General features: G+C 36.1%; 1 protein-coding gene across 5 annotated transcripts in view; it reads right to left on the bottom strand.

Annotated features, from left to right (window-relative positions):
* The window catches only part of GABRG2 (gamma-aminobutyric acid type A receptor subunit gamma2), a 102,575-nt gene extending 81,388 nt beyond the window's left edge, over positions 1-21,187 (bottom strand). For 3 of the 5 annotated variants that reach the window (XM_035013778.1, XM_035013779.1, XM_035013780.1), the window contains exon 1: positions 21,052-21,158. In XM_035013778.1, coding sequence (XP_034869669.1) covers positions 21,052-21,158 — 107 coding nt within the window. Of the gene's footprint in view, positions 1-21,051 lie in introns of all 5 variants that reach the window. The other 2 variants (XM_035013771.1, XM_035013764.1) reach the window with 2 other exon arrangements.
* Positions 21,188-25,477: the final 4,290 nt, after the last annotated feature.

The following is a 25,477-nucleotide window of genomic DNA, read 5'->3' as shown; positions in this document are numbered from 1 at the left end:
AAAAGCCATCAATGTGAGGCCTAGGATTATCCCTGAAGTCCATTTTCCTTGGTTAGCCACCTCACCATACTTGTGTTGTTTGTTTCAACCATTCTTAAATAAAATTGGGAGAATGTGGAGCAAATAGGACTCATTCACTGCTAGAAGGAAAACATTTTGGCATTATCTGCTAATGATAATCCCTATTTCATATCCCAAAAAGTCCATCTCTAGATTTATTTCAAAAAGAAACACATGCACATGTCTACTCTAAGACTTGATTAAGAATGTTTAGATTATTAATAGATATGAACATAAAACAAAACATAACCCAAACAGATGTGAACATAATCCAGTACTACAATAGATTAATAAAAGATGGTATATTCACATAATATCATACAACAATACAAGTTGGTGAACTATTGCTAAATTCAGCAACATGAATCAAAAAAAAAAATTGAGCAAAAGATGCCACACACACACACACACATGCTATGTTTCTGTTTATATAAAATTTAATAAAAGGCAAAATTCAACTATAGAGCTGAAAATCACAACAATGATTTCTTTGGGTAAGAGAAAGAAGAAAATGAGGAAGTAAGGGAGGATGTTTACTAGGGTGCTAGCAGTATTTTATTTCCAGTTGTGGTTGGGGGTTATATGGATTTTGTGATGATTCATTGAACCATATTTAGGTCTTTTGTACTTTTCTACATTTTACTTCACAACAACGACAAAGCATTTAAAAAATGAGGTTTAGGTGTGAGAGTTAAAAGTAGAACATTAGGTTCCTAAGAGCAAGAAACGTTTCTGTCTCCAACAGTGTCATTTTCTGAAAATTTGCCAAAGTGCCTGGCACGTAACAAGACACGCAATGAATACTTTCCAAAATACTGGATGAATCAATGAGAGTATGGGTTATTTTTAAAAATTTAATGTTTGTGAAAATCTACATGGAAATGTAGATTTACTCTTTAAAAATGTACATAGGTAGCAATTACAGCTAATATTAAAATGAGTGGCCTACATAATGCCATCACATGATTGCCATCACCTTCTTCATTGAACACTATAATTTCTTGTGTGTAAAAACTCAGGTAACATGCACTGAAGATATTTTTGAGAGTTAAAAAGAAAATAAAACCAAGGTTAGCCCCAGAAACCAACTGTCTATAACTGTTTGATAGAATAGAAATAAAAGTGTTGATGCTAAATTGTGATAAGAAATGTCAATGGATACAAGAATTCTTGACATCCAAATGTCAATAGATACAAGGGTATAAATAATGATATTTATAATGATAATAATGATTATTAAACTGACAAATTCCTAATCTATCCCTTTATATATAAGGTACTTTTATGTGATTTTTTAGTAAGTGATAAAAATAATATTCGGTTTCTTGTTTGTGTACATTTTGCCACAGAGTAGAAGCTTTGGCTTCAAAACCTGAACGATCTTGGGAAACTGAGACAACTCATCTTGCACACTATATACTGATGTGGAATTTTTAAAAGGAAGTGAGGCCATAACTATGTTGGTCTCAAGCAACAATTTTTTTTCTATGACGTAGCAGAACTTAGCCACTGCACTTGTATTATTATTGGACTGCAATAACACAGTGATAGACTAGGCCAGTACAATTTGGGGGGCTGCTCTCCCTCATTCTAGAAATACACATGGAGTTTGCATTGAGTTGCTATGTTCTGACTATGAAAATCCAAGACTAACTTTAACCACAGAAATATGTAAACTATAAGCTAATGTCAGAGAAGGTTGTAATTTATTTACTGTCAAGAAATATTCTCAGAAGGAAATATTTGTATTTCTTCCTTTATCTACTTGATTATCATTCACTAGGAATGCACAATGTTCAGCATATACTGAATGTTCAATACATTATATAGACCAGTCGTTCTTACCCTGACTGCATGTTATAACTACCTAGAGAGCTTTAAAAAAAAATACCAGTGCTGAAGACCTGCCTCTTAAGATACTCAATTAATTGATCTAGGACAGGACCAAGACATTGATATTCAGCTAATTCTAAGGTGCTGCCAGAAGTAAGAGCTAGTGCAAGAGAGTGTGATAGAGCTTTTTCCCAAAATAAGTACCACTTTGGTTATTACTCTCAACCAAGTCAAATGTCACTTACTAGTGTTTCATTGTACACTGGACGTTCAAAATAGCATCATCCTCAAAATTTATGTCCTATTAAAATTATCCCATATCGGCCGTTCCCGGAACTTAGGACACCTGTCCCTGGTAACCAAGACAGATTTAAGTGTCACATAGGAATAGCATTTAGACATTGAAGCACATAATTTGAAAATTTTTCCTGTTTTAATTTTCTGTCAATACACTCAATTATACTAAGGACAGTGTCTCAGTTTATTTATAATTTCTCTTTAACCACATTCTCCAACTTGCTAATCTACTTTCTAAGGAGAACATCAAGCTCAGCACTTCCAGTAGAAAATAATATATAATTAAGATGTGATAACATTGCACTGATTTCATTGTATTTACTTTGCAGGTGGCTTGTATTATGAAAACTGATTTTCCAGATTTTATTACTTTTATTATTAAATGTATTAAGTAAAACAATTACTTTAAAAAGATACTGGTTTTATGAAAAATATTAAGTAAATAAATGATCAGGTGTCATTTAGATGTGGCAAAAACCATGAAGGTGGCCAGATTTGGGAAACAATGCCTTATAGCTTTATATTTCTTGGTCCTTCAGTTAATTATTTGAGATTCTTTTGTGCAAAGCACAGTTGTAGATGGAAAGAAGTAGAAAGTTCAATGCTGATATCAAAACACCTTTCATCTATTTGAGGAAACAAACACCTAAACAGCTAGAAGCAAGAAACACTGAACTAACAATGCAAGACAATAATAAAAACATTGTCACATGGTAGACCATGACTAATCTCCGTCTGCTGTACCTCCAACTTGATGTTAAGGTTATTTCTATAAATGTGCCTCTGCATTTATTATGAAATCTCAATTTCTGTAGTAAGAAGGATAGTTTTCTCTAGAAAATAGAACATTTTGAAGAACTGACCCAACTTTTGATCCCTCTTCTAGCAAAATAAAAGGTCACACATATAAACATGCAAAATTGTTCTCATATTTGCAAGGAGGCCACACATGTGAATAAGAGAAACTTGTGTACTTTCTCCCAAAGGTTAAACTGTCCCAGGTTTAGGATAGTTTAAGGGTCAGTGAAAAGCAGTTTACAAAAGTGAAGGCTGATTCTACTGCATGGAATATCTGCGTATATTCAGATGTTTATTCAAATATATTCAAAATATATTAAAAATTCATTGGAGTCTGTTCTTTGAGAGCAGAAAATGAAATATTTCAATTTTGTCTTTATATTCAAATGTTTGGAAACATAGAGCTAATTTACTCAGGTGGCTGATTGAACTTTCACTTCTATGTGGGATTTTACCCACATGACCATGATTCTAGGAAATTTTTTTCCTCTTCTATATTTTCTAAAATTGCACCATAGTCTAAGTTCAAGTCAACACAAATTTCAAATCTGTCTCTGTGGTCATGTCTACTACTAGACTACTCTTAACGTTTTCATTATTTGGCTCTTCCTGCTAAAACATGTTCTCAAAATCAGGGTTTTATTAATCACTTTAAAAAGTTAATCAAGTCTTATCTCATCTTTCAGCTTTCTTCCTCCTCAGTCCCTACCCCTGTTATATGAATAGTCCATTTTTATCTCAATATAAATTTATATAACTAGGAATTATAAATACTTCACAGAAATTTGTGTTTATTCGTTTTTATTCAAAGGCATCTTCTATAAACTAAACACTATCCTCAGTACGTTTTGTTTACGAAAATATGGTAGTGTTAACAAAAAAAATTCTATATTGAAAATGAGCATGAATAAGTACTCTATGGATGTATTTTAGAGAGTCCAAAATTATTTTTGTGCTTAGAATCCTGGAAGAATGTTAAAAAAAGGGGGGGCTCATGGGGGGCTCAGTCAGTTAAGCATCTGCCTTCAGCTCAGGTCATGATCCCAGGGTCCTGGGATCCAGCTCCACATCTGGCTCCTTGCTCTGAGGGGAGCCCGCTTCTCCCTCTCTCTCTGCCTGTCACTCCTCCTACTTGTATGCACTCTCTCTGTCAAATAAATAAAATCTTAAAAAAAGTCCCGATGGACTTTGAAATCAGCCTAACTTCACCCCAGTTTAAGTGCATTTCTATGGATAGAAAACTATCCATACATTTATGTATGTATCATTTATATATTTACAAACATAGATCCTGTACAATGCAATAAGTTTAAAAGCTTTAAATGACAAGGAATTCATACCATGTAGAGAGTGCCTTAATGGAATAACAAGGTCCCTTACTGCCTTTTCTAGGTAATGTATTATTACCTTTTTCAAGAGACTGCAAATCTAATGCACAAATCGCAAAAAGAGGCTCCACAGAATCCATGTTTCTTCCTACAAGTTCCCTATCGGTTTTCTTTCCATCCTTTCCAGTATCCTCAGGTACCTAATTACCACTGGTGTCAAAACAGATCACATTACTGATTACCATTTCAATGATATCACTACCAATGAAAAGGTCCTGACTAATTCAATCAAGAGTACAACCTCAGTCAAAATAAAAGAAACTTCCATTTGTCTGGAAAAACTTAATATGGTCATTTTGTGTAAGCATTCCAGAAAGAAAAAAAAAAATCTAGATAATCTTTTAAAAGTTATTATTCCAGGGGCGCCTGGGTGACTCAGTCGCTAAGCGTCTGCCTTCAGCTCAGGTCATGATCCCAGGGTCCTGGGATTAAGTCCTACATCGGGCTCCCTGCTAGCGGGAGGCCTGCTTCTCCCTCTCCCACTCCCCTTGCTTGTGTTCCCTCTCTCGCTGTCTCTCTCTCTCTGTCAAATAAATAAATCTTTAAAGAAAAAAAAAGGAATACTGAATTACAAGAATTTATGTGTGTTAAAATTCATACAACTGCCCACCAATAAATGTCAATTTTATTCTACGTTAAAAATAAAACAAAAAGCTATTATGCTGTAAACTTAAATCACTGAACTTTGAAAATATTCTTTGATATAAGATTTTTGTAAAATTTCCTGATACTAAAGTATGAGGTAATTGAGCCCAAACATTTAAAAATCTCCTGGTGGGGGGGTGCGCCTGGGTGGCTCAGTTGTTGAGCATCTGCCTTTGGCTCAGGTCATGATCTCGTGGTCCTGGGATCAAGCCCTGCATCGAGCTCCCTACTGGACAGAGAATCTACTTCACCCTCTCCCTCTGGCCCTTCCACCTGCCTATGTGCTCATGCTCTGTCAAATGAATGAAATCTTTAAAAAAATAAATATAAATCAATCAATCAATTAAACTCTCCTGGGGAGAAAGGAATTTTATTACTGAAATGGTATTGTGGTTTCCTTTTAAATTGCTACATAGATGTTTGGATCTCTTTCAGCATTTTAGATGGAATATTACCTTTCATGGCTTCGTTGTTCACAGATTAAGTTCAACATATTTTATGGATAGGAAATAAGTATACTTTTGTTAATGTTCTCTGAGAATCCCTTAAAATGTAAAACTCAGTCATCCAAATAACTGCTCCTAAATCATATTAATTTGTAAGTAAGAGACTATCTTTGCCATTTTTTTTTAAAGATTTTATTTATTTATTTGAGAGAGAGAGACTGAGAGAGAGAGAGCATGAAAGGGGGGAGGGTCAGAGGGAGAAGCAGACTCCCCGCTGAGCAGGGAGCCCGATGCGGGACTGGATCCAGGGACTCCAGGATCATGACCTGAGCTGAAGGCAGTCGCTTAACCAACTGAGCCACCCAGGCGCCCTATCTTTGCCATTTCTTAGATACAAAGTACTTATCTTTATAAAAACATATCTGTTTAAACACATTAGTTAAATATAATGCAATAATTTCATAACAATGCCATAAAATAATTACTACACTTCAAATAACTGAAATAATAGAATGATTCTTGATCCCACTAAGGTTTTATAGCAAAATGTAGAATACTATGTATAACTCTAAGGAAGCTTAAAGTAAAAAATTTAGTTAATTGTAAGCAATTGAGAATTGGCAGGTAAATTGTAACCCTCACCATTCCCCAAATCATAGAGGCACATGTCTTAAGAAAAAAAATTGATATTATATGAGGCATTTCTCCTGACACAAACCCCGTATCTGGAATACAATTCAAATTCTTCACTAAGGCTGCAAGGCCATGTAACAGGAAGCAGCTTTCTGCCTCCCAAATCCTATATCCTGACTTTTGATCCTTGGACACTGCCCAACTATCTGGGCCTTTTTTTAGTTCCTAAATCACACCAAGTTTTTTCTCCATTCAGGGCCGTTGCACCTGCTGTTACCTATGATGAGAACAGCCTTCCGTTGAATGTTTTCATGGCTGAATTTTTTTAATATTCATATAAACTCAACTTCTTACCCATTAGTCAGAAAGGCCTCTCCTGACCATTCTACCTAAAGTAACTCTTTTCTTCTCTCCATCACACAACACTTTTAATTATTTCTTCAACTTTTACCTCTATTTGAAGTTTGTTTACTGTTTGTCCCTAGACTGCAAGCTCTAAGAGGATTAAGAAGATAGAAGTTTTTCTCACCGTTTTATCTCCAACCCCTACAGTGCCAAACAAGTGTTAGGAATGCAACAAATATTTAATTATGGCAGGAGACAAGGAGGAAGAAGTTTGTCCACTTTGCATTTATTTTCATTCCACATTTAACATAGCACTTTAAAGTTCAACAAGAGTTGAATGACATCCCACATTAGCCTATTTCAAGGAGAAAATGGACAGAATCACATGGATCTATGAGTTTAAAAAACGATTGATTGTGAAATGTATATTGGGTTACACAATTTCCTTAAATCAGAGCCAATAAGTGAAACAAATCAATAAAAAATAGAACACTGTCTATAAGTAAATTTATAAAAATAGGATTATAATATATAACATAGTATAGTGTTTTGTTTTTAAAAGCACATCTTTATTCTAGAAAATACTTCCACAAGAGCAACAACTAGGTTTGCCTCATCCAATGCTTTACAGCATCCAGCATAGTTCCAGGAACAGAGTGGCTAGGAACTAAACAAAACATGATTCCCAAAATAAGGAAGAATTAAGGGCACTATTCAGATCACCTAAATCAGAGTATGTAACCACTATGTCCAAACTTCTGCTTTATGTGCATTTTTCTGATAAACTTCATTGATACTTAAACATTTACTAAGCATCTGCTTAGGAGATTACATGGAGTCTGAAGTCCAAGAGAATAAGATTAATGAGAAAATCTCTCCCTCCTTATGTGATTCTCTAAAAAGTTCACTTTGATATACTCATTCATCAGAGAAATTGAGCTGCATATGGAAATGGTAGCAGATCTACAAAAAGGAGCTCCCATTATGGACCTCGGAAACACTGCTAATGGCCTGTTGACCACAAGGGTACTTGAAAAATCACATGTTTCAAGGAGTATTTGATGCCAACATAGCTCTGGTTTTGTGGCACTGAGTTGAATATTTTGCAGTTTATGTTATTATATAAAAGATTTTGGTGAGGTGACGTGGTGTGACTGGGAAGTTTTGTTTTATTTTTCCCTTTCAGTAGGGTTTTATTACTGAATATTTTTTTATGCTTTCAAATATAATAATTAGCTTAGTTAAATACCATTCACTATGCTCCTTTTTAGTCATGAAATAGAAAAGATTTATAACAAAAATATCTCTCAATCCTAAAACATCTCTCTGATGAAAATTCTGTATTAAAGAATTTCAAAAGAATTTGAAAATTTTCAAAAGAAAATGGAAGAGAGGTAAGAAGCTCTGAAAGTAGTACCTCTAAAGGAGGTAGGATAATGAAACCAGCATTTGAAGGAATCTAATAAAATACAGTGTGACAGTTAAGTTGGGTCCAATGAAGGATCAGGAGCTAACACTGGAGAGGTTGTCAGGGATCAGATCATGAAGGACCATATTGGGTAATCAAATGCCCAGTTTGCCTGGGAAAGTACCAATTGGCACCTGTGATCCTGACACAATTATTAATAATTATGCCCTCTTTCACTATAAAAATGTCTCCATTTTGCATAACAAATATATGGTATATTACCTACAAGTCTAGTTAAGAGAATTGGATTTTATGGTAGAAGGTGTGTTATTGCAAATATTTAATATGGCAATAAAACCATATTTGTATTGTAAGAAGTCATTCTTAAGTAAAACTACATTTATTTGCAGATAACAATATTGTATTATAAAAAATCATAAGGGATCTATTAGAATTACCAGAATAAGTTCTAGAACAAATACCACAGGATATAAAATCAATATACAAAATAAATTGCTTTTCTATATAATAGTAATAAACATTTGGTAAACAATTTAAAAGTATATAATTTGAAATAAGACACAAAATACTTAATAAACTTAAGAAACATGTACAAAATGCCTACACTGAAATAGGACAATAAAATAGTGAGAAAAATTTAAGACAAGCTAAACATATGGAAAGATAAACCCTGTCCATGGATTGGAAGACTTAACATTGCCAAAATGTCAATAATTTCTAATTTGATCTATATGTTCAATACCATTTCAATAGAGACACAGCAGGACATTTTTGTTTTGCTTGTTTTTGTAGAAGTTGACAAATTTACTAAAAATACGTAAGGATATTAAAAGATGCAAAATAGACAAATAGGTCCTACAAAAGAAGAACACCTAGGTTGTGTTTCATATTCATTGCCTGGTTTCAAGATTTACTATAAGGCTACAATGATCAAAGTCACATAGTACTGACATACAAATAATCTAGTAGATCAATGGAATGGAATATAGATTTCAGAAATAGACCTAGACATATATGTTACTAACATTTTGACAAAGTTCAAAGGAATATCAATAATAAAAGAAAAATTTCCTCAAAAAATGGGGCTGAAGCAATTGGATAAATGTAGGGGGTAATAATATGATCCAGCAATCACACTACTGGGTATTTACCCCAAAGATACAAAAGTAGGGATCCGAAGGGGTACGTGCACCCCGATGTTTATAGCAGCAATGTCCACAATAGCCAAACTGTGGAAAGAGCCAAGATGTCCATCGACAGATGAATGGATAAAGAAGATGTGGTATATATATACAATGGAATATTATGCAGCCATCAAAAGGAATGAGATCTTGCCATTTGCAACGACGTGGATGGAACTGGAGGGTATTATGTTGAGTGAAATAAGTCAAACAGAGAAAAACATGTATCATATGATCTCACTGATATGAGGAATTCTTAATCGCAGGAAACAAACTGAGTGTTGTTGGAGTGGGGGGTGGGGTGGGAGGGATGGGGTGACTGGGTGATGGACACTGGGGAGGGTATGTGCTCTGGTAAGCGCTGTAAATTGTGCAAGACTGTTGAATCTCAGATCTGTACCTCTGAAACAAATAATGCAATATATGTTAAGGAAAAAAAAAGAAGAAGAAGAAGGTAGCGGGAGGGGAAGAATGAAGTGGGGGAAATCGGAGGGGTAGACGAACCATGAGAGATGATGGACTCTGAAAAACAAACAGGGTTCTAGAGGGGAGGGGGGTGGGAGGATGGGTTAGCCTGGTGGTGAGTATTGAGGAGGGCACATTCCGCATGGAGCACTGGGTGTTATGCACAAACAATGAATCATGGAACACTTCATCTAAAACTAATGATGTAATGTATGGGGATTAACATAAGAATAAAGAAAAAAAATGTAGGGGGTAATAAATCTCATTCTCTAACATATTAAATGAAAATAATAAAACATTAGAAGGATATTAGAGCTAAAAGAGAAAACTGTAAATATAAAGTCTCTAGATAAAATATGAAAATATTTTTGCAAATTTGGAGGAGGCAAATATCCTAGGACAGAAAAAACACTAACCATAATGGAAACAATGACAAATTGTACTTTAAACATTTTGCTCACCTAAATAAATTAGTAAATAATAAGTGTACCTGGGTGGCTCAGTCAGTTGAGTGTCGGACTCTTGATTTCAGCTCAGGTCATGATCTCGAGCCCCATGTCAGGCTCTGTGCTCAGTGGGGAGTCTGCTTGAGATTCTCTCCTTCCCCTCTCCTTTTGCCCCTCCCCCCCAAGTAAATAAATAAATCTTTAAAAAAATAGTAAATAATAAACCCAAAGACAGGAAAAAAATTTTCCTACATCTGACAAAGGGTTTTTATATAAAATCATAAAGTACTTCTACAAATCAATAATAAAATCAATCAAAACAAAAAACCTGAGGGGCACCTGGGTGGTTCAGTTGGTTAAATGTCCCACTCTTGATTTCAGCTCAGGTCATGATGTCAGGGTTGTGAGATCGAGCCCCACATTGGCTATGCGCTAGACATGGAGGCTGCTTAAGATTCTCTCTCCCTCTCACTCTGCACCCCCCCAACAACCTGTTTGCACACAGGAGCACTCTCTCTCTCTCTCTCTCTCACAAAAAAACCAACGCAACAAAAACACCAAAAAACCTGAATAGGTACAATTTTACTCCCACTGTAATGGTTTAAATCCAAAAGACTTTAGTTACCCATCTCTGCAGTGTCCCCAGTGATCCTATCTTTCTGGTACTCACACATTCACATATGCCTTTCCCACTATGTATCAGGATTGTTCCTTGTTACTAATGCCACATGGCATTAGTGATGGTACATAATTATAAGATTTTATTACAAAAGTCTGTGGCTTCTATCTCGAATGCTCTCTCTCTCTCTCTCCCTCTCTTTAGATCTCTTTCTTTTCACTCCACCTCTCCAACACCATGGAGAGACCACCAGTGAAGGAAGTGGAAAGTCCTGCCAATATAGTAGTGAGCTTGAGAATGGCTTATCTAGCACCTTCAGAGAACTGGAACCCTGTTCAACAAATTGATTACAACCTCATGAGAGGTCCTAAACCAAAATCATCCCGCTAAGTCACTTCTGGATTCCTGATTCTCAGGAGCCTTGTGAGGTAAGACATGGCTTGCCTTTGGGGGGGGGGTTGGTTTTGGGGGGGTTGTTACTTTTTAATGTTTTGGATAACTGCTTATATAAAAATAGATAACTAATGCAAAGGCAGATAATACCAACTAATGCAAAGGCAGATAATACCTTAAGTTGTAAGGATGTGCAGCAACTTGAACTGTCACACATTAGAAAACTGTTCTGATAATTGCTTATAATATAAAAATAAATTCTAGGGCGCCTGGGTGGCTCAGCTGGTTAAGCGACTGCCTTCAGCACGGGTCATGATCCTGGAGTCCTGGGATCAAGTCCCGCATCGGGCTCCCTGCTCGGCAGGCAGTCTGCTTCTCCCTCTGACCCTCCCCCCTCTCATGCTCTATCTCATTCTCTCTCTCAAATAAATAAATAAAATCTTTAAAAAATAAAAATAAATAAAAAATAAAAAATAAATTCTATGTCCTAGTAATTCCACCAAGAAAAATGAGAAAGGGTCCAATGAAACATCTGTACAGTAATGTTTGTGCCAGCTTTGTCCAAACTGCCTCAAATTGTATACATCAAGAGGAGAATGGGTAAACATGTTATAATTCATACCATGGGATTCCTAAAAATAAAAAGGAACTCATGATATATGCAACATTATTATGTGTCAAAAACACTATGTTTAGCAAAAGAAACTAGACACAAAATGTTGGTTTCATCAATATAAAGTTCTAGAATAGAAAAAAAAATAGTCTGTTGTGAGAAAAATCACAAGCGAGACTATCAGGAGAAGGGAGGAAAGGGAGAGTAGAGAGGTAGTTAACTGAAAAGGAATGTAAGAAAACCTGCAGATGTGGCTGAACTAATATATATTGAAAACGTGTGTGTGTGTGTGTGTGTGTGTATGCATATGTATATAGGAGCGGTGATTATACTACTGCATACATTTGAGAAAATTTCATCTAACTGTACACCTAAATTCTGAACAGTTTACTACATCTCAGTTATATAATTAAGAAAATATTTGATAGGAGAAATATCTCTCTGCTGTGTAGTAAATTAATAAGACAGCAAAACTGGCATCAGAAAGTACTTTAGGTGACTGATTTAGTAACCTAGGTGACAGATGATGTTGAGTTTAATTCCATAATCAGACCTATTAGGCACAAAGAAAAATGAAGTTAGTCATGACCCTGAATAGCAAAATATCAGCTTGGATTGTCTCCTTCCTCATTACTCTCCAGATTCGACCCATTGCTTCCATTTCAAATCTAATATAGATGTTGCCATCAAGAGTAACAACATGGGTTTGCTCTGAATAATAGGTTGAGTAATTTTGCTCAGAAACTCAAAGTGGTTTCACACTATCTCTGGAAAAAGATCCTTATTTGCATATCATTAGAGAAACTTCTTCAAGAAGTTCCATGTGTCAGCATTTATTTTCTTATTATACTGGGATCTAATCTACATATGTTAGAAATATTAAGTTTACAAAAATGATCTAAAATGAATGACTGGTCTAGGCATTCTACAAACTTAGGGACCTTTCCCCTATTTTCTTATCTTACACAACTTAAGGTAGGGGACTGAAGAATTAGAGAATTCTTATTAAGAAACCCTCTCTTCGGGGTGCCTGGGTGGCTCAGTCATTAAGCGTCTGCCTTAGGCTCAGGTCATGATCCCAGGGTCCTGGAATCAAGCCCCGCATTGGGCTCCCTGCTCCGCAGGAAGCCTGCTTCTCCCTCTCTCACTCCTCCTGCTTGTGTTCCCTCTCTCGCTGTGTCTCTCTCTGTCAAATAAATAAATAAATAAATAATCTGAAAGGAAAGGAAAGAAAGGAAAGAAAGGAAGAAGGAAAGAAAGGAAGGAAAGAAAGAAGGAAAGAAGGAAAGAAAGGAGAGAAGAGAGAGAAGAGAGAGAAGAGAGAGAAGAGAGAGAAGAGAGAGAAAAGAGAAGAAAGAGAAGAAAGAAAGAAAAGAAAGAAAAGGAAAGAAAAGGAAAGAAAAGAAAAGAAAGAAAGAGAAAAGAAAGAAAAGAAAAGAAAGAAAGAAAGAAAAAGAAAAGAAAGAAAGAAACCCTCTCCTGCACTCTCCCAAAATTTCGATTTAACAGAGGTGGAGAAGATACTTCTGCTTCTAGGAATATCCCCAGGAAATAATGACCCTGTAGTAGTAACAAAAACAATGACAACATATAAGGGATGATTACCATGTGTCAAGCCCTTACCATGTATCATATCAATTACTACTCAAACTTATGAAGAATTATTATCTTCCTTGTCTTTATATGAAGAGACTAAGGCTATATGAAAGTAACTGAGGGCCAGCAAGTAATGGTAGGGATAGAAATTTAAATTCTGGTCAAGTGTGGCTCCATAGCTTACACTCTTTAAGGACCACACTATACTTTAGGACCTGTTTGCTTTTTTGTTTTTGTTAGCAGCTATATATACCGAACTTAGAGTGAGATACTGTTGGGAAGATAAAAAGGGTTTTCTTTCTTCCTTTTTTTATTTTTTAAGATTTTATTTATTTATTTCAGAGAGAGAGACACAGCAGGAGAGAGAGAGGGAACACAAGCAGGGGGAGAAGGAGAGGGAGAAGCAGGCTTCCCGCTGAGCAGGGAGCCCAATGTGGAGCTCGATCCCAGGACCCTGGGATCATGACCTGAGCCGAAGGCAGATGCTGAGCCACCCAGGCACCTGTCTTTCTTCCTTTTTTAAAATAAGACAAATTACAGGGAAAATAAAATGCAATTTTCATTATTTAATTAAAAAATAATTATTAAGCATTTTTAGAGGCAAAGCACTTCTCTAAAAGCCTGGGTTATATAAGTAGACAAAACAGTGTCTTTGCTTTCATCAATCCTGGCTTCTACTGAGGGTAACAGAAAATAAAAAGTAAAAATAATAAACCAGTAAGCAACACTGTATAAAATTATCTACTTAATTACTGAAGGCTCAAAGTATAAGGAAGCATAAAACATAGATGAGAATAAGTGGAATTGTGAGTAGAAGGCTGAATGTTGTTTGCAATATTACACTGAATGATCAGTATAATTGGGAAGGTAATATTTGAGTAGGTGAATTAGCCAATGGATATCTGGGAGAAATACAATGCATAGGGAACAGAATATTAAATATACTTTCCCTGTTGTTATCATAACCAAGGTCTCAGAACAGGGAAAATATAAGTAAGGAGTGTTAGACTCTCATTTAGTACGAATGTGGAAGGCTGCCAAAAAGAGGCAGAACTTTCTAGAGAAGGCTAAAAACCAGTCATGGGTTCCTTTTCCTTCACCCACCTTGTAGCCACATAATAGAAGTTTAAGGATTCAATGAGAAAGGCATTCTTGTATAAGAAGTTTATTGGCCTATGAGTAGAAAGAGCTGTGCAATTTCATATTCCCTCCTCCCATGGAGATATTTGCACCACCTCTAGCTCAAGGCAATTAAAAAAAGGAAGTCAAGAAATCCACTCACAGATGTCTACTGTGATGGAAAACTAACAAAGTCAAATGCTATCTTTACCCCAAATAGAAAACTTGCATACCTGCTTGTTAGTGCTCTATGAACACAAAGTGGATAGAGAACTCTTAGGTAAATATGCCCTGTATTCTCTATAATCTGAGCAGTCCAAAGGACTACTGTAGCCTGATTCTTTCCTGAAAAAGTCTAAAGGTAATAGGCTGGTTTGAATAACCTGAATAGTGAATCTGAGTGAGAAAGACCTTCACTTCCAGAATCTGACAGGCAGTTTTGCTAAGTCCATCCCTCAGTCCATTCATTCTTCTTTCCTTCCTTCCCTCCTCTCCTAAGCTAAATGGATGTCAAAAAATAGTCATGTTGGAAACATCTTTTAAAAACTCTCTATTTGGTGAGGTAATGCTAGCAGAGAATCAGGGTGAATGTATTTTGGAGTGGAGCTGAAGGGGTATCATCTGACATCAGCCATCATATAGCGTAACTCATGTCAGGGAATAGTGCAATGCTGGAGGTACCCAAAAGTGGAAAGGAGAAAGAGGGTTATCTTCATGGAACCCATCCAACACCCCCATGAAAGAATAACTCAGCATCTAGGTATCTGTCACCCAGATAACACAATTTAAGATCTTTCTGCTCCTTTAATTATCTTCTTTCCCTCCACTCCAATCTCACAAAAAAGTCAAGAGCAACATACTAAGAGAGAAGGAAAGGCCTAACAAAAAAGTGAAGAAGTAGTGTCAGACAAAAGAAATCTTAGGTTAAGCCTGATAAGAGAATAGAAGAAAAAAACAAAACTCAATGGGAGATTGAAAGATGAATTTAGATGAGAATTTAATACCTAAAAATGAGATTATTCTAAACTTTGAAATGAATAGAAAATTTATGGGATTTACCTTAGATATTGTCCAGGTATGGGGAAAAGAGATTCAACAGATAAGATTTGAAGAGAAATATAATTTTTAGACTATACCTACCTAAGTGCAGCATGTTCAATAAATCTGTTATTGGGAAATACAGGCAGATTTTAAGTATCATCTAATAGAAGACATGAAATTAAAGATCTACAAAAATCCTTAGAAAAAATGAAAGATATAAAGTAACTTCAATATGTATTTTTTTTTAAAGATTTCATTTATTTATTTTAGAGAGACTGAGCGCGTGTGCACATGGGCACGCGCGCGCGCACACACACACACACACAAGTGCTGGGGGGTGGGAGTGGAGAGGTGTGGCACAGAGGAGGAGGAAATGGACAGGCAGACTCTGCACTGAGCGTGCCCAAACTGGAGCTCGATCTCACGATCCTGAAATAATGACCTGAAACAAAATCGAGAGTCTGAGGCTTAACTGACTGAGCCACCCAGGCACTGCAATCTGCAATATGTAAATATTTACAGTTGACATTTTAATCACCTCAATCATACAAGCAACTGCTTAACTTTGGCATGCAATAATATTAAAGTGCATAAGCTTTAATTTTAAAGGAATATGAAGTTACAACTAGAAATTGGGGCTTCATTTTCTTCTGAGAATATTTGCATACACATTCTTATTCTCTGTTTAGTCTCATGAGTTTGATAAGGAAGATAGAATAATAGCTGTAGGAAATGAAATATGGAGAAATTAAGGCACTAGTTCAAGTCTTCTTGAATATTAGTTGTAAAGCAGGATTAAAACTCCCCTAGTCATATTCCTAGGGCAATAATCCAAACTACACAGGTATAACCAGCCCTCTTCTTTCCAAGGTAAGAAAACACTTGGATTGTTTTGCGATATAAAAGCCCTCTCCAGTTGACTTTACTGGGAGGGTTATTTGCTATTCATTTCTCCCATATTCTAGAGAATAAATATCCTTTAAAAGAAAATAAAAAGCCTTCTTTAAGTTACACATTAGTGGCTTAGAGTAAAAATAAAATTTAACTCCCAATCATATTAATCCCTATAGTATTATGATAAGAATGCAGAATATGGTAATAATTCTATATCATTATAAAAATCATTGTATAACTCTATAGATAAAGTGCCATGTAAACGCTAAATAAGTAGCACTGATATTATACTCTCCACCCATTAATAAGGAAAACCATATGAATACCAAATAACATAATAGTGGGGAAAACAAGAATGCTTTTTAAGCAAAGATCCTTTATAATAATTGAAACCCTGCAATGAACTCAAGTTTGGTTGTAGAACCAAAGTCTATGTAGTGAGACAAAAATATATACCTGTTCCCCTTCAACCACAAGGTATGTCATTCCAGCAAAGCCTACCTGTATTTAAACTGTGAAAATTCTGTCTTGGAATGGCTAGGAAATTGTGACAGTGACAAGAAGCCATAGCTCTACTACCATATTTACAACAAAGATAAAATCTTCAAAGTTAGTCTTAATTTCAATTTGAAAAATTATTGACATGGAAGCAAATTTTCAAGTGTGTAGAACAGAGACCTTGATCATTAAATATTCTGTAATCCAATTATTTTGAGAAGATTATTCTAAATGAAGTCTAAGCTATCAGAGAGACATTGATGTAACTATTTAAATTAAAAGCCAATTCTTAAATTCCTGCCTACAATCTAAATGTTTTGTCTGGAGTGGTGAGCAGCTGGATTCTGAGAAATACTGGGTGATAATATTTCTTTTCTTTTTTTTCCCCCCCAGGTAGATGTTTGCCTCAGGGTAGATTATTTGAAATGTTCTATCAACAACTTAGCAATTAAGTATGCTGAGGAAATTATTTTTTTCTGGATAAAACCAATTGGAGCATTTGGAAAGATAGGACAGAGTAAGGTTGTGTGTAGAGAATAATTGTTAACTAACAGGGTTAGAAGGAAGAATCACAATGTACCCTCTACATGAAGGATCATAGCCTGCTTAAAGTTAAAAACTATGAAAACATTGATTATGGGATTAAAAAAACACAAAACTTTAGCAGCTCACAAGAAAAGTCTCCTGAAGCATTTCTGTTCAGGCAACAGCTAAGAACAGAAAATATTTATGAATCTTTAACTCAATTTTCTTTTTTAAAATTCAGTTGCTAGCACTTCAAAGTAAGGGTCACATTGAGGATCAAAAAGTCAATCAAATTCATCTCTACTCTCCTTGAAAAAAAATTTTTTTGTTATAAAAATCTTATTTTATTCCAATAGAAAAATATATTTACTTTTTTTTTTAAGTTTTTTTTTTTTATTCAATTGAGACACAGAGATAGAGAGAGGGAGCATGAGAAGAAGAGGCAGAGGGAGAGGGAGAAGAAGTAGGCTCCCCGCTGAGCCAGGAGCCCGAGTTGGGGCTCCATCCCAGGACCCTGGGATCATGACCTGAGCCGAAGGCAGATGCTTAACCATCTGAGCCACCCAGGCACCCCAAAATATATTTACTTTTAACACTTAATTCCTATTTATTCTAAAAATTTTTTTGTTGTATCTCTATTTCTTCTTGTTAGTGTATTTTTACTCTGAGATGGAAAATAATTACATTGAAAGAGTTTATAGATTGTGAAATTTGTTTTAAAACCTGTATGTATGAGTAGTTGTACATAGAATGTATGTAGTTTGTGAATATAATTACACACATTCATACATATATGCATATTTTATTTTTCAGCCCATGTTTCCTCACACATGAGTTGCATTTATTAAAATCCTTTATAGGTATTCCTTATCCTTTGTGGTTTGTATAATATGCCCAATGACTTCCAAATAAGAAATTCTATATGTGAAATTGACTCATTATGCTCAGTTGAATAGTGAAGTAGCAATAATCAAAGCACTTGTAAATATTAAATACGGTGATAAACTTTTGGAAATCAGCAAAGTAAATGCCACTTTTCTTCAATGTGTGGTCTAGGGTACTTGTTGAAAATGAATATTCCTGAGTTTCATCCCAAACATAATGATTCAGAATCTTTCAGTGTATGGTTCAGGAATCTCCATTTAAGCAAGTTTTCTAGGTGTTTCTTTCAATAGCACTATATACAAGATACAGGACAGTTTATATAACTTTGAGGTTCAGAAATTAATATTTCATACATAAGAGATGTTAGCTATTAACATCCTCACCTCAATGCTTTATATCCTTCCTCGTTTTACTTTTGTATAAACACAATATAATAAATTTAATCAATTTAATAAAGGAGAAAAACTTACTCTTTGCAGTTATGGAAATGAAAAAGTCAATGAAATGTTTGTTTTTTTAATGCTTCTACTGCCACTATTTACCCAAAAAGCCTCTTTTAAATTGGCTTCCAGGGTCCCACATTTTCCCGGATGATTTTTGTCCTTCTTTAGAACCAGCTTTAGAAATCAAAGCTTCTATTTCCATCCAGCCCCATTCAGCCACTCAAATGGCTTTTTTTTTTATGGGATTGCAGCAAACTAAAACTCTGATCACATTCTCTGCACTAAACTGCAATGACTCCATTCCCTCTCATTACTGAGAAAATGTGAAAATCCTATTGGAGAGCTTACATGACACACAGTTCCCTTTTTCAGGGCTATTTACAAAGCTCATCTAGGCTATTATGCAAAGAATTAAAAATTAAAATGTATCACTAAGTTTTACTTTTTACATAATATTGGAAAAGTCAGAACTGTGGCAATAAAAAGACATCTTAAACATACCATTATGAATAATAATAAAATTACATTTTTTCATTAAAACAAGACCATTGGAGATAATAATAATATATTCATCTATTTTGTTAAAAAAACTATTTACTAAGATAGACATGAGTAGGAAGGAAAGACCTATTTTCCTGTCTTGTCTAAATTTCAATCCACAGGTTTCATAAATGCTAAGAATATGAGAATGATTTTCTATCCATAGCAACTATCAACTCTCTAACTTCTGAAACAAATTAAGAGCTACATATAACACTAAACAGAAAAATATATGTGCAAATTTTAGATAGAAAAAATGTTTTTCCAGGATTCCACTCAAATGTAATGCACATGAAACATTTCCAGTAAAAGACTGTCTCCACTTTTGAGAAAGCTATTTAATCTCATGCTCTTAATGAAAACACATTCTATTTTAAAGTAAAGGAGAAAGGTATGAAAAGTGCTGAAATAATTAAGCAGACCCTGTCTGCTTAGAAACTCCAAAAAAAAAAAAAAGTTTTCACACCTTGTTTTCCCTGGATCTCTTCTTAATCAGAAATCTGCATCTCCCATTACCTACCCTAGAGAATGGAGGACCAGAGAAGTTAACTAGAAATTTTTTAATAATAGTTTAACCCCTATCCCTTTTATCTCCTTTTGTTACAAATACTACATAAGAATGTCAACTCCCATGAAAACCTTAGGGCAATGGCTTGATTTTTTCTATAGCTAGTTTTTTCTCTTCTTTTTTTCTTTTTTTTTTGGGGGGGAAGGGGTATGAGAGTAATTCTTAGAGTTTATTTTAAAATGACCTAGAAGAAAGCATGAAATGTAAATAGTGAACCTCTAACTTGCCTTTGGTCCTGGCTGGACATCCTGAGGGAATGTATATGTGTGGTGCCAGGGGCTGTTTGGGTGTGTAGATAAATAATGACCTATAGGTGGAGGAATATTCACTGATACTTTTGGTGCAATGAAGTTCAAGAAAATTTAGGAGCAAAACACTTCAGAGCACACACTGGCTCAGGGTTTTGGGGAATTCATCTCCCCCCTTCCCATCGTTTCCATATAGTTCAGCAAGGCTTTAAGGCATCAATGCATAACTTGACAATTTTGGCTTAACATTCACCTGGTTCAGCTTATTTTTTTCAACATTGCAGCAAGACCAAGTCTTTTCTAGTCATATATCCTCTATGCTTTCATCAACTACATTCTCCATCCCATGCCCCCTCCCATCTTCAAGGAGGGGGTAGAGAAATCAGAACAGGGCTCCCAGAGGTCATTAGTGCTCCTTGGCTCCTTTGGCCTTCTGTCTGTACTATACGATGTCCTGTATAGAATTAGATTTCCCTATGGGGTTAGATAAACCTCTTTCCTTTTGGCCCTAACTGGGACTGCTGTCCCTGGTGCTGAACCATGTTTGCCCATCAGGGAATCTCCTGCCAGGTCAATGGGGCTGAATAGAAAATCTGGCTGACTGATTTTAAGAATGCCCAGGTGCAGGAGCAAGCAATACTTTGGTGTACAGGAACAGAACCCCTCCATCCCATACACACACACACACACACACACACACATCTCCTGGATGTTCTCCAGGATCCCATTTGCAGTTATCTCCTCCAGACCCCCACCCAAAACGCCTCCAACATGGCCTCAAATGCCGGCTTGTATCAGCACAGCCCACCTCGACATCAGATTGCAGTATTATCAAAATGCTACTCCCCAAACACAAAGTCTTTATGACGTTAGCTTTTCTACTCTAAAACAAAACAAATAAAATCCAATAAATTAATAAATAAACGAAAGTGACCTTCCTCTTTCATCCCTCTATTTTCTACCCTATATTTTCACATTTCCTTAAATTATAACCCCATATCCTAGAACAGTGTTTAAAATCTGGGTGGTCTCCCTAGTTCTACATCCCCACCCCCTCCCCCACCCCTCTGGAACAAAACAACGCTGAAAACAACACATCTTACCCGGGGTAGAGCGATAGCAGGAGCAGAATCCACACCGTCATTTTCTGTGAAAATACAGGAGTCGAGTAGTCTGAGCTTCCTGTGCTCCATATATTTGTCGAACTCATCGCTTTTTTTTCCTCCTCTGCCTCTAATCTCTTGGTTGCAGAAGAATCCCTCCCCTTTGTATTATTATTATGCTTATGATCTGATGGTGGCTCCCCCCACCTGCCTCTAGTAGGTCCCGTCACTGGGGAACTGTATTGCCACCAGCTTTGGGAATTAATATTCAGGGGGCAGAAATAAGATCAGCACAAACGCTTGCAGATACCATCAAAGCGTCAGCTCTGGGAGCGGCTTCCAAGTCTAGGGGAATAATGTATTTGAGGCAGGGGGAGGGTACAGAGAGAGACGCACACCGATACAAATAAGGGAGAAAGATGCGCGCACACTCTACACATACTCATGCCCCTCACACTCACACATACTCCCCCAGGTCCATCATTTTAGGTCTGTTTATTTGTTTGCTCTGTTTTGATTTTTTTTTTTTTTTCCTTTTAGCGTGCGAAGGCTGGGATAGGGTTGTGTGTGTGTGTGTGTGTTTAAAAGAAATTTAAAAAAGATCAAAGAGTCTCTGTGCGATTAACTATCACGCAGATTAACTATGAGATCAAAGTGGAAGAGATGCTCGCTGCTGCAGCACGAATTAACACATGCGTGGTGTCTTCCCAGCGCCTTTAAACTCCTTACTGCACACACAAGCATGGAAGGACTGACTTTCATGCGGACAAGAGATGCCTTAACAAGCCAGTAAACTGTATCACCAATGACAGAAGGTTTGTCTCATCAGATCTGCCAAGAATCCTTATTAAAATCATGCAGTCTTAGAAATCATGGTTACACTGTAGCGGGAGGAGGGGCAGACAGTGGGGGAGGAATGGCTGTTTCTCTGTAACATCCTGTAGGGAAACAGATTTGGTGAATTTTCAATTTGAATGAAGGGAGAAAACATGGATAGAATTAAAAGACATGAAAAAATTCCATGCTCCCCCGGATTCACTCCTCCCTTTTCTGTTCCCCATCCCCAGTGAAAATATAAAGACACAAACTACTTGAAGGTTGAAGAATATAACTGCATTGACACAGCTGCTTGCATAGAGAATACAGACCACAAAATAGGGGCTGCTTTTTGAAGAGACTTGGACAAAGGGGGAAGGTTGAGAGGACATTTAACAATATAAGGAGATTTCTATTTGCTGTGTGGGGATGACTTTTTTCGTTCTGCTTGGTGACAATCCTGAAAATTTGTGGGGTGGATGAGTCGTGTTAGCATGCTTCCTTCTTGCTTGGAATGTTACCATGGATACTGATACATGGGAGATATCCCTCTGTGCCATCCTAGTTCATCTGCCACAGAGGAAACCCCATTTACTCATCATCATAAAGAAGAAAGTGAAAGAGTGTTTCAAGTTTTCTGTAGAGTCCAGACCACAGCAAAGATGTACATGGAGAAATACAGGTAAAGAGGACAAATCAGACCCCCTGCTGGTATATAGCAGGGATTCATTTCAAAACCTGCGCCTTTTCTACAGGAGGAAAGTCTTCCAGGTAGGGAACTTGAGTATGGAGTCCAGGAGGCCTATGAATAGAACATGAAACGAGTAGGTCCACACTCCATCCTCAACCCTAAAAACTGTCCAAGGACAGAAGAATTACTAGCAGCTCCTGCCAATGACAGAAGTTGAGGAGACTGACAATGAAGCACAAAAGGCCTAACAGACACACCTGGAATCCTTTAGAGGATTCCACACCTTTAGAAATCTGCCTTACTTTATGTCATTTGAACAAAAGCCAATCAAAACAACACTATTCACAGTCAGCAATTGACTTCTTTCTATTGTGATTAAAATAGAGGGAGAACAAATGTAAATCCCTCTCTTTGTAATTCTCCTGTTCCTTGCTGCGCTGTGAGGAACTTTGGCCCTCCTCATATTTACATTTATTTACAAAAAGATGCTGGGTTGTTAATAGCTGTATTTTTGTTTTTAGTGAAGATATTATATCGTATTTTTGTAAGCCAAGGCCCAATGCCTACCAAAACCAAGCCAGGGAGATAAATGAAAGAAAAGGGCTGTTTCTGAATCAGCAAAGTGGTGGAAACCATACACACTTGATGAGTAACTACACCCCATCGGAATGGAGTTGGCACTGCCCCCTTCCAGTTAGAGCTGCCAGAGGATATGGGAATAAAATTATGAGAAATCCTAATTTTTAAAACACAAAGGAGGACACACGAAACACAGGCAGGCCATTAGGTTACGAATATTGTTTCATACCACGTAAAAAGTTCATGTGACAATTCTGTCTTCTACCATACAGAAAATTTCCAATTTTGCAACGTAAGTTTTTTTCCCCAAGTTTAGTAACAAGCATATTAACCTGAAAGAGCGAATGCTATCACATTCACAAAGCAGTAATTCATATACTGATCCCTTATCCGTCTCACAATGATCTCCATAAATTCTAATCCATTTTAATAATGGGCTACCTCTCAGCATATTAAGAGAATCCATAGAGAAATTTTACTTTTTATAGTATTTGGGTACAATTTTACCTGCAATATTCCTGGTTAGACTTCAGTTTGCCTCTGTGGACCTTTCCTATCTAGTGTGTGCTCTGAAGAAAATTATTTTAATGTATTTTTTAAGATTTTGCAATACATATTGAATTCATTGTTAATTGCAAGACACCTTATCCACTAATTTTTTTTTCTCTTTTTAAAAAAAATTTAAATCTTTTAATTACCTTTTAGTTACATACTTAAGAAAGTATGTTTATAATGCATATTTAAATAACCATTATGTGATAAGTAGGATGCTTATATTTTCACAGTAAATTATATATGTATTCACAGACATATATTTATATTAAAATTTAAAAATTAATGTAAAACAAAGGAAAAACTACCACCTGCATCCTGTCATCCAAGAATGCTGGAGTTTTACAGTTTTTTTCTGAATAAAGTTTTATTTTTATTTTTAATTTGACATATTTTATTATTACTATTATTATATTATTACTATGCTCAAAAGTGAATTATGAGGTCAAAAGTTGGACCAGTTTGGTTGTTGATACCAAATCTCTTATCATTTGGAGAAATAAAACATATTACTTAAGTTCTAGTTCTGATAATGATGAAATTGGCTAGCCATCCTGCATATAATAATTTTAAGTGGTAGACAAAATATAAAATAAACAATTGTGTTAAGTACTAGAAAGCTACCCCAAACAAGCAGAAAGTGTTGAACATTTGGCCACAGAAAGATGAAACTGAATTGGAGGAGATCTAAGGTTATGTGGCTTTTCCACTGAGGGCAATTAAAGGATGACCAATTTTTCCCTATTTGCCATGAACTTGCCTGGTGTTAGCATGGGAAGTCCCACATTCCAGGAAAACCCTCCATTCCAGAGGGACTGGATGGCTAGAATCCAAACGCAGCAATTTACTGGTTTGAGATTTAAAAGGAGGGTGTGGGGCTGCCAGAACCTCTCAAACTGAGGGCAGAAATCACAGAAAAACAGCAACAACAAAGGGAGGTAAGACTCCAAATCTGTATGCAAATTTCCCTTAGATGTTTGTTTTTGGGTAAAAGGGGGAAAAGATGCCAAGAAGCCTGGAGAAAAGCAAAAACTTAAAGACTGGAAAAGCTGAACCAGTATTTCAGCTTCCAATCACTGCAGGGGACACCGAGTTTGGAGTCTGAATCCACCAAGTTAGAGGATCATAATAAATACTTCACACTTTCCTTAAAAACCCTAGAAGTAACAAAACCCTTCCTATTCTAGGACTAAGTATTTGCTCTAAACTAAGGACAAAACTGAAACTAACCTGAAAACAGTATAAACTAATCCTGCACCAGATGAAGGTCATTTGCTAATAACTTCTAATAAAACAAAAATCAACATTCTTTAGAGGATTTTTAAAAATCAGAATGTCAAAATATATAAATTGTGTGGATACATGGTAAAATTCTTTGATACATGGCAAAAAAAAAAGTAAGACACACAAAGCACAGGATAATAGGACACATATTTTTAAAAAATAGCATTCAATATAAACCAACAAAACCTGAGATGCAATTAGCAAATAAGGGCTATTCAGTCAACTCTTTTAAATAGTTCAGTGACTTAAAGGAAAACATGGTTATGATGTTTATGTGGTCAATGAGTATAGAGACTCTCAGCAAAGAAATGGAAACTTTTTTTAAGATTTTATTTATTTATTTGACAGAGACAGATAGCGAGAGCAGGAACACAAGCCCCGGGAGTGGGAGAGGGAGAGCAGGCTTCCCGCCGAGGAGGGAACCTGATGTGGGACTCGATCCCAGGACCCTGGGATCATGACCTGAGCCGAAGGCAGACGCTTAACAACTGAGCCACCCAGGCG

Source organism: Mirounga leonina, unplaced genomic scaffold (assembly GCF_011800145.1).
Source record: "Mirounga leonina isolate KUSES-001 unplaced genomic scaffold, KU_Mleo_1.0 Mir_104, whole genome shotgun sequence".
NCBI lineage: Eukaryota > Metazoa > Chordata > Mammalia > Carnivora > Phocidae > Mirounga > Mirounga leonina.
The sequence above is the reverse complement of the archived record's forward strand: the minus strand, read 5'-3'. Positions and strand labels throughout refer to the sequence as shown.